Source organism: Phaethon lepturus, unplaced genomic scaffold (genome assembly GCF_000687285.1).
Source record: "Phaethon lepturus isolate BGI_N335 unplaced genomic scaffold, ASM68728v1 scaffold14899, whole genome shotgun sequence".
Classification (NCBI taxonomy): Eukaryota; Metazoa; Chordata; class Aves; order Phaethontiformes; family Phaethontidae; genus Phaethon; species Phaethon lepturus.
In genome coordinates, this window is record NW_010564267.1 from 6107 (window position 1) to 16403 (window position 10297).

At 53.4% G+C, this 10297-nt stretch overlaps 1 protein-coding gene across 1 annotated transcript in view; it reads right to left on the reverse strand.

Moving 5' to 3' along the window:
• Positions 1–772: 772 nt before the first annotated feature.
• Positions 773–10297, reverse strand: part of RBM19 (RNA binding motif protein 19) — a gene marked incomplete at its 3' end in the record, with an annotated part of 53620 nt that continues 44095 nt past the window's right edge. Inside the window, exons 21-22 of the mRNA XM_010294827.1 lie at positions 7802–7907; positions 773–893 (exon numbers count right to left, since the gene is read on the reverse strand). Of these exons, the coding sequence (XP_010293129.1) occupies positions 773–893; positions 7802–7907 (227 nt within the window). The remainder of the gene's footprint in view (positions 894–7801; positions 7908–10297) is intronic.

The window sequence follows — 10297 nt, forward strand, 5'->3', positions numbered from 1 at the left end:
GCTTCCCCAGCCTGTCATACTGCGCACACTGCTTCACAAACACGAGGCCGGGTCCCACTGGAGTCAGGCTCGGTGAACAAGCGAGGCTTGCTGCTTTTCCATCGCCGGGGATTGCGACGTGCAGCCCCAGAACTGCTTATGCCAAACCCCCGGGCGATGGGCACGTGTGTGATGGAGAGGGGAGGCTGGGAGGGGCTGCAGGAGGAAGAGCATTGATCTCCAGCTTAGCCCTCCAGCCCAGGGGAGCCCTTCCTACATAAATATTTGCCAAGCAATGCATTTGTGCCTGTCGATGGCTGTCGATAGGAGCCTGCAGTGCTGTTATCTGCGGAACTGTCATTCTCGGGAACCTGATCCAAACAGCCCTCTCCACATCTCAACCGATGGACAAATTATCTGTCCTTTTTTAACCTGTGTGCTGCATGCACAGAGCCTGTCCCCAACTACGGAGCACCCTGGGGTGCAGGCGGACGGAGCAAAAGCATTGCAGCTGGCAGGCGGCATCGAAGTGCCTCGGTAGTGCCAGCACACGGAGAGTTAACCGGCTCACACGCAGACAGAGAGCTGACAGACAAAGCCGTGGCCTGGATGCCTCCTGCTTCCCCTTGCGCTTGCATCCTCAGGCTGCAGCATCTACCTGCCAGCCCTGGCAAGCCGGCAGCGGCGGGGGAAGGGGACGGGGAAAGGGCTGGCGTGGACCGGCAGCACGTGCCAGATGGGACCGTGCCAGCCAGGGCTGTATCCACGGGCCAGAAGGATGCTGCTACGTTACCGTGGAAATGGTCCGCCGTTTTCCGTCTCAGGGCCTCCACCGTCTCCTCCGTGTCTGCCCACTCCAAGACCAGCCTCCGGCCGTACAAATGCGTGCTGTGGCACAGGGCGTTGAATGCTTTCTGCAGAATTAAGAGAAAAAGAATAATAAGGGAGAAAATAAAAACAGGCTCATATGAGGAAAAGCAAAGACATCCCTCCCTCTGCCCTGAATCTAAAAGGCCCCCAGGGAGCATCCTACTTGGAGCACTTTGGTGGGGCAGGATTCATCTCCATCAATGGCTTTGACTCGATCATTTATCTTCTCCATACTTGCAGCAGAGCAAATACCCATCGCCATTCCTGCAGGCTGCTGCTGCTCGCCAGGGAGCAGGCTGAAATCCAGCATAGCAAGCAGCTCAAGGTTGGCTGCAGCCTTGCATCACCCAGGGACTGCACCTGAGCCGGGAAAGCTGCAGCCTGGAAAGGCTGTCGAGACTTGGGGCAGCATTAGGTGGGTCAACTGCAAAGCAGGGCCCTCATGGGCAGCGTGGCCGCACTGGGTTAGCACGGGCAGAACAACCTCGCGACTCTCCATCCACCCTGTTCTCTACAAAGCACAGCTCAAATGTGAGCAGCGAGGTTGCTTTCTGCTCAGGGACAACGAGTTTGAAGAAGCACAAGCTCGCCGGAGAAAGCTGTCTTCCTCTCGCCAACCGTCTGGTGATGTTGGCCACGGTGGCAGCAAATGTGGCAGAGCCAGAAGCCAATGCAGAAGTCCTCTTCTCTTTTTTTGCCTGTGGTGGTTTGCTATGCTATAGAAAACCCGAGGTTTCCTCATTGTTAGATCCTGCTTAATAACATCTGTACAGCTACAATCTCTTGCAGACGTTGAATACAAGCGTGCCGGCCAGCACGGTAGCTCAGAAGGCTTTCTATGCCTGTAGTCAACCAGCAGAGGCATCCGGGAAAACAGCGACTCGATCCAGCGAAGGTTCACTTTGTCTTTATTTCCCACAGACTTTCCAGGAAATTCAGGATTGAGCAGGATCGGGCCCATAATGCGAATACACAAACACGCTGGTCAAGTATTTTCAGCCCCAGGGGCCCACTAAGTGCTCCACAGCAATGCGACACGTGGCTGGGCAGAGGAGTAGAGAAAAGCGGCCCAAAATGCTCTTTTAAAAACCCCAGCTAAGGCTGGGATTAAGCTGGGTTATAAATTCTGCAAACTCACATCCCTGGAACAAATACAGCAGCTATAGGACCACAGAAACACATCCTGTTGTCCAGCAGGGACGTGTCCTCCCATCTGCAGGCCCTCAAAGCAGCACTGAAGTTGTCTCGGTGAAGTCCAGACCTCTCCTCTGAGCCGTGTGCTCAACGGCAATTTTGAACCACTGCGGCTGTCCCCAGATGTCACCCCTCTGGGCAGAGGGGCTCCTCCTGCAAGAGGCTTTGGCTGCCCATGACCGCTCCTCGGCAGCCAGGACCCTGCCTGAGCCGCTGGGCTACAAAACTCACCCCCCCCGCCCAATTTCTAGTGACCAGCACTCAGTGGCCTGCGTTTTCTCCTCCTTCCGACCCCCTTTCACTCATACAATTCTCACTCGATATAAAAAAGAGAACGAGGAGCACCAGCTCCACCTCCTCGGTAGCATCACTGAGATTCCCCACCGTCCACCATCGCCAGCTCCCCGGGGCTGACCCCGGCAGGGCAGCATGTCTCCTTTTTGGGGAGCACATTCCCCTCCGAAGGGCTGCAAGCCTGGCTGGTGCTTTTGCAGCTACAGCTGTTTTTATTTGCCGCTGCTGTTGTTTTAAAGGCCTATTTTCACTTGGAATGGTATCCAATTAGCAGAGCAATGTGTTGGCTTAAATAAACACTCGGGGGGAGGTGGCAGTAGGGAGTTGCGATGGCTGTTTATGTTGGCACAAAGAGCCATTTCCAAAGCCTGGCAAACAACTGCAGCTCTAATCGCCGGGTCTCATTTGTTAATTTATACTTTTTAATTTCTCACTTCCCGCTGCACAAGGGAAGAGGAAGGTTGGAAGAGGGGATATGGCCCCGGCAACCTCGCTGCACCCTGCAGCAGGTCACAGAGGAGGGCAGACCACGCCGAACGTGTCCACGATCATGGTCCAAAGAGCGGCGCTTGGTGGGCTCTCATCCTCCAAGCAGCTTGCTCTGCCACGTCCTCGTTGCAGGACTGCTTCCACGCTCTGCCGGGCACACGCAGCTGCTCAGTCCAGTCCGGGATGAGGCATCCTCTAGATTTGCTGGGAGCACTGGGAAAGGTCACGGAGCGAGAAGGAAGGCAGATGCTGCCATCAAGTCGCAGTGCATGAAAGAGACCTACCGGGAGAGACGCATCTGCCAGCAGCTGGTGACATCGGCCCTTCCCAGCTGAACACGCTCCCAAAATGAGCTGTTTTGCACCCAGAACGAAGCAAAGCTCCGGATGCCGGGGTGAGGTCGCAGGGACCCCTCCAGCCCACCGCTGCCCCAGCCCATGCAGGAAAGGGCGTGCTGGGATCTCTGCTCCCCACGGCCCCGTCGTCTAGATGGGCTCTCGGAGCTGGGGGTGCAGAAGAGAAGCCACGCATTTCAGGTGAAAAACATACAAATATCACTTCCTTTGAAAATGAGCTAAAAAATAAAACTTAGCTCTTCATTGCTCTGAGAGGAATTAAGACTTTTTCAGGGAGGAAAAAAAAGAAACCACCGATGATTTAAAAGACAAAGGGATGAAGGGGAGAAATGCCATCCCCATACATCCACATTGCTGGAAATCTTCCAGCGACAGGAGGAAATTTGCCACTGCTGCTATTCCAAATGAAAAGACAGGTAGGGAAAAAATGTATTTTAATTACATGAGCAATATAAAATGAGGACAAGCAGACTGGCTTTCAAAGAAAGTGGAGCTGGAGGCAGGAGCTATTATTCTCGGGGTGCGGCTCCTCTGCCCGAGTGCCTGCCTTCCCAGGACACCTCCTTTGAAGACCAAAGCATCGATTGGCCAGAGGTTTGTTTAGTTGTATCCGAACGCGGGATAGAGAGAGGTGCGATGCCTGCTCGTCTGAGAGAGAGACTCACCAGAAAAGACCTCTAACTACGACCGCTTCGTATTGCCCCACGCCTCTAAGAAAAGGGGAGCCTCCAACACACAAGGCTTGGTATCCTTCAATGCCGAGAAAGGATTTCATTAAAGCTGCTGCATTTGCTAATAAACCCACTGCCAAGTAACACCAAAAGCTGAAGAGCCCTGACAAACCTCCTCGCAGGTCTCTTTTCCTTTCCAAATGCTTAGGGGTTGCATGAAAACTCTATGGCCTTCTCCTCCTAGAAAACAGGATACCAGTATGCTTAAAAATGTCATTTCTGAACCCTCCTGAACGTGATTTTGCAGAGTTTGGTTCGAGCTTAACGTCACGGCTCAGTGCGGCAGGATTTCGTCGCTAGCGCTGAGTACGGCTCGGGCAGGGCTAGAGCCCAGGCGGCAGATGGAAAGGCGAACAGAGCAGGGAAAAGCGGGGAGAAGAAGGGGAGAGGCCCCAACAGCAGCATCAAAACCATTTCTGGGTTTCAGAAGTGGGAATTTCAAAAATAAGGGGTGGCTGGGAAACTTACCCAAACTTGTGCTGCCAGGGCAAGACAAATACTGCTTTGAAGCAGAGCCTGCTGCGCCGGGACGTTAGAAAGGCAGAGATCAAGAGACCGGACCATTGCATCCGTCACCCCCGAGTGCTACGGCTCCCTCCCTAAATGCTGTAATAATTTGGAGGAGAGTGCTGCTGCCTAGAGATTCCCCCTTCCCCTATTAAATACTCATGCTGAAGAGCCTCCGGGCTGGAGTCATTAGAGGGACAAAGGGTCAACAACATTAGGAGATTGATAAATTCCCCTTCCTCACAAGAATCAGTCCCAACTGAGGATGCTCTCTGCAATGCCAGCTGCACACAAGGATTTTTCCTTCTGTGTGCGTGCATTTTTAAAGGGTTGACTCTCTTTCCCGAATGGGCAATTTCTATTTGGAGACCAGATGTATTTTTATATCGACAGGGGAGAAGAGTAGAAACTCGGCTTCCAGTTAATAGTTCAAAAATAAAAACAATCCCACAAAAATTCTGCACTGGGAGTGTCAGAAAACATGTCAAATGGTTAATGCTTCCTTAACGGGAATTTGTTGTTGCAAGCGGATCAAAGTTCCCTTTCTCATCCTCTAAATTCCATGCACTCCTAGCTAGTGGTCAGCTGGCACCGGAGATTTAAAACCAAAGGCTTGACCAGCGGGTATGCAAACCCTCTGTGTGAATATTACTTTGTCCCTCCTGCTGCTGTCTTTCACATGGGCTCCGCATTCCCTGGCTTCGCACGTGTGCGTGCTGTGATCTGTTAAATGCTCGCGACGTAGAAGAGAGAGGGCTGCTAATTTCATCTGATGGTGGTGTAACACTCCCAGTCGAGGTCCATCCATCACCCTGGGAGCCGTCAAACGACCCAAGAGACAGCCCTGGCTGCAGACGTCACTGTGGGAAAGCCAGGCGTGAGACCGGGGGTCTGAAGGACGAGCATCTCCATCTCTGGAGGAGAAGATGCTACCACCACCCGCATCTCGTGCCCTGCCGGCACGTCACCTCCTCTGCAGGCAAGGCTGCCTGGCGATTGCGGCTTGGGCGCTCACCCCACCACGCCAGCACCTTTTGGCAGGGCTGGCTCTCCCCGAGCAGGCAGCAAAGCACCGGGGGCGGCCGAGGGGACGAAACCCAGCCCGGCAGGACAGGTCTGCAGGCACAGCACTGAGGAGTTTGGAGGGGGAGCCCCACAGCTCTGTCCTGGCTTTGGAAAATCTCCACACGCGCTCCCACAGCAGCTGTGATGGCTCAGAGAAAAAGACAAACACGGAGGTCACAGGCTTTAAATGCCCAGCAAAGCCACACTAACTATTCTCTTACAAAAACATCATGTTTTGTAAGACACTTATAAGCAATTTCCAGATTACCACTCTGAGCAAAAACGTCATTGATAGTCATAGCTATTCAGCTCAGAGGTCTCCAGGCCCGCTTCCCTCCTCTCTCATTTCACTTAGCAATAAACTCTAAGCCAATTATGTCTGTGTTTACAATATTCAGGATCCTATTCATCAATACACAGCGCATCCTTTTCCAGACGGCCAATGGAGTGTACTTGATGTGCCACTTGTGAGACAATTAAATCCCTCAAAGAAACAAGGGTGGGAAAAAAAAAAAAAAAAAGACGACGGAAGAAGAGCTGCCTTGCTGGAAAAGAAGAAAACCTCCCCGAGCGATCTTCTGGAGGGCATCTTGCTCCCTGCACGCTCGCCTCCCGCAGCCACTGCGAGCTTTGGGAGCGGTGCTCCCAGCAAGCGCCCTGCCCGGCTCTCTCCCCTCCAGCTGGCTGCTGGCGCTCACCAGCGATAGACGGTTTCCTACCATTGAGAACTCTGATTGTCCAATGCAGCTGGAATCAGCCACCGTGTCCCCAAGAGGCTGAAGAGGGATGGGAGGCAGACCCTGAGCCTGTCCCCCGTTTCCTCCAGAAACCAAACAGAAAAGTGGGTGCTGTCTCATTCACCCCCAAACCGGCAGCTGAGCAGCAGTGAAGAACCAGCCTGGTCCCTGTATGCACCTTTCCATCAAATGTTTCAAGTCTCCTTAGGAAAAGATTAATTCAAAAACCAGGAACAAAGCCTGAATGACTCTGGAGTGAAGCAGAGGCTGAAGCAAAGCTGCCCAGAGCCGGGGTTTGAGCAGAGCTGCAGGCACAGCTCACCGTGCAGGGAGGGGAACCATGCTCCTGGAGGGGTTCACTGCACCCCACGCTGCCCAGCAAGCCGGCCCCCAAGGGGAGGACGAATGCTGAGTGGAAGGAAGTTTGAATTAGGATCAATACAGGACTAAGAGAGAAACTCTGTGTCGCCTGTTATACGGGAGCTCAGACTGGAACGGATATCTAATAGTCCCTTGTGATCCTGAATCAATGAATCCTGTCTAAAAACATAAACACGGGCTACCCTTGCTCCCCCCTCCTCTCTTCCTCCTCTCTGCTCACAGTCCTGAAAGTTTGGAGTCTCAGGGAGTCAGTGGAGCCACGTGGTCCCTTCCCTTCAGCAATAACATCCCTTGGCTTGTGCCACAACCGTTCCTCTTCCAGATACTGCTGGGAGTGCCCACGCAGCGGGGCTGAGGACCCTCTTCCGCCCAGTGCGTGAGAGACCCTGCCTGGTCCAGCCTGCTCCTGACCCGCTGGCAAAGGCTAACAGCAGAATACTGTCAGACAAGCTACTTGTTTCTTCTGCAAATATGGAACCTAAACATACAGGAAAGCTTTAAAAAAAAAAGTCGAGAGCATTCTGAACAGCAATCTATCCCAGCTTAAAATGCTACGGAATATTTTGCAGCATAAAGCGCATACAGACTGCAAAAATGTCAAGGTATTGGAACAATGGGCTTTGCATTTTTTGGGTAGACCTTTCTCTCTGCTTGCCCATCCTTTTGACCAATTCACAACTACTGCTCTTCTGTTACACTCGCTATCTGAAAAACACCAGGGTAAGGCTCACAGGCGGTCTCAAAACACACGAAGGAACTGATGAATACGGGCCTTGCGCAGCTTACAAACCAGTAAACAGCCACAATATCCAAAACTCCCCTAAAGCCAAGGCAGTGGAGGAGGAGGGACAAGTACTTAGGTTTCCTGATGTGTTAACATTGGGTCAAAACCATCCCTTCTCACCTTGCTTCTGACAGACCTGAAAAAGAAGTCCCTGTCCTTCTGCATCACAAGAAGTTTTAGCCATTTCATCAGATGCACCAGACTTATGCCCATTACAGCTTAGTTTGCAGTTTCTGTCGTGTAACCTCCAGTGGTTGCTCACATTAGCCTCAGTGCTGCTTTGCTGGTGAACGGTAACAGCCTGCCCTAAATCTGGGCTAAGCCTCAGTAGGACAGAGCCTCCAGGCTCCCTTCCTCACCTTCTGCTCCAAGACCAGGCTGGGAGGGTGCCAGAGGGGGAGGACTACGTCTCACCTTGGCATCCTGCTTGGTGAGGAAATCCACAAACCCGAAGCCCCGGTGGGATCCTGTTCCTGCCATTTTCTTGGGCAACCGGACAGTCTTCAGCTCTCCAAAGGTGCTGTGAATTAGAGAGGAAAAAGCAAAAACATGGTGAGATCAAGAGAAGAACCATCATTTTATAATAAACCACGGCACTACCAGTTGCAGACCCCCGCTGCAGGCTTGCCAGTGCTGAGGACTCAGGTGAGCGGTGTCCTGCAGCTGCTCTGCTTCCCTGTAAACCCCGCGTCCAAAGCACCCGGTAACAGCTAAAAACTCAGCTTGGATTTCAAGGGTCATCCTTTCCGGTCACAAACCTTAACAAAGCAAAAACCTTCTTTAATAGAACTGCTATGTTTCTCCCTCTAGGAGATCTGCAGAAACCAAGGACCTGGCCTGCATGCCATGCCCTGCTCAGGGTGGGCAAAGAGCACCTCCAGGTTACCAGGGCTGCTTCTGACCACCATCGAAACAGATTTATTTGCAACTTTGAAGAGAGGCACGGGATACAGGCACGAGGCACAGCATGGCCCTACAGGGACCTATTCTCCTTCCAGAGTAGCTCCTCCATCCCCAAAGCCTGTTGTAGCCACTGTGTTCGCAAAGGTGTCAACCCTCTGCTCCGCTGATGCTGGGCATCGCTTTTAAGACTGGATTTCCTTGCTTTAACACTTCACTTGGGTACCTGCATTTCCCAATCTGCAGCCAGCCACCCAACCTCTTTCATGAGATAGAATAAACCGGGTTTCTTTAACCTTGCTGAATGTATAAAAGGAAACAGGTGAATTCAGCAGACCCAAGTCCTGCACAAGCCCCAGATCCAGCACCGTTTCAGACAAGTTTTTGCGTGCCAAGGGGATGGAAAGTCAGAAACGGGGAGGTAAGGGGCTTCCCGTTTAGCTGGAGGGCGTTGGGTAGGGCTGGCAGCATCCGTGCTCAGCCATGGCCCAGTGGAAACCTCGTCACAGCCTGTCCCTGGAGAAGGAACTGGTCACTTGAGCACCAAAGCACGCAGCCATCTCACCAGCCTGGATCTTGCCCAAAAAGCCTTGAAAACAGAGCCAGAGGCAGCGCTCACCGAACACCCCTCTCCAGTGCCATCCCCCAGAGAAATTCCAGGACAAAGCTGCTGCTTCCTCAGCATGCAATGCATCCCCTTCTCCTCCCCTCCCCTTACACCCGTTTGCCAAACACATATGCACAAACTGCAGGCAATAAATATTTAATGTGGACCGGGTCCGAATAGATGTGTTATTTTATTTGAAAATCTACACACACGCGCGCACACACAAAAGGAGCCTGGGATGCAGCAGTGCCAAAGAGCACTTGGGAATAAACACCGTAAAGGCCATAAACGCTCTTGTGAAATGATATAAGCTAAATCCTGGGAGTTAACCTGGTGCACTGGCAGCATGACCAGGCATTCATCTACCCAATTTCCTTAGGCAACGTGGTGTGTAAATGTACCATTATGAAGCCTCAAAATGAATCCGCACGTCTCCTCCTCGGCGCTTTCCCTCCCTCTCCCCCTCCTGCCCGCTTCGAGCCGGTGCTATGCAAACAAACAAACAAACCTGAGCGGAGGCAAGGGAGCAGCCTCGGCCGGCGGGGATGCCTGGCTCCGGCAGCAGCAGTTTCCAGCGGCAGGAGGGTCCTCCTGCAAGAGGGTGGGGGTGATGGGGGCCCCAGGAGCTCTGCAGGGGACGACTCTGCCTTGCAGCATCCCTGTAGGATCTCGAAGGCCACAGCTGAGTTAAGGGAGAGGTAACAAGAGAGCTCCTGGCCCAAGGAGATGACCATCTAGCTAGGAAAGACAGGCGGTGGGTGGCACGGGCAGGGGAGTGCTTGCTCCAACATACTGCACCGTGGAAAGTGTGACCTGCATCATGGGCATTGCCTGGGGGGGAGCGGAATATCTGCTAAAGGAATATGAGCAGAATATTTGCTAAAAGAGAGGAGCTCTCAGACAACGCCCACACTGTTGTCTTCCTTTGATGCCGAGACCCCACACACAAGATGGGCAAGGATGGGCAAGGAGGTGCCCAGCGGGAGCGGGATGACAACGGACCCCGGGTCGGGATCCCAGGGGGAAGCCGTGGTGGCCCACATCAGCTTGGGCAGAGACAGGAGGAGCTGGCTCTTCCCTCCTCCCCAGCTCAGAGCGGCCTGAGCCACCCACGCTGGGAGATATGCACAGGCGGTGGGGACCTGATCCAGAGCAGGGGTGGCCATGGGCATCTCCATGGGGAGAGGGCTGGGGGGAGGAAGGACAGTGGTACCCACCAAGGGCTCCCAGAGAGACGGGTCCAGTGGAGGAAGCTGCAGCCCAGCTCCCAACGGGAAGCAGGCAAAGAGGGAGGGTGAGGGAGGGCGAGGGAAGCCGAGGGGCACGGCAGAGACAGGGCTGACCTCGCTGGGGCTGCGGCGTAAAACACCCCCCCCCCACCGCGGTGCTAATTAGAAAACCCA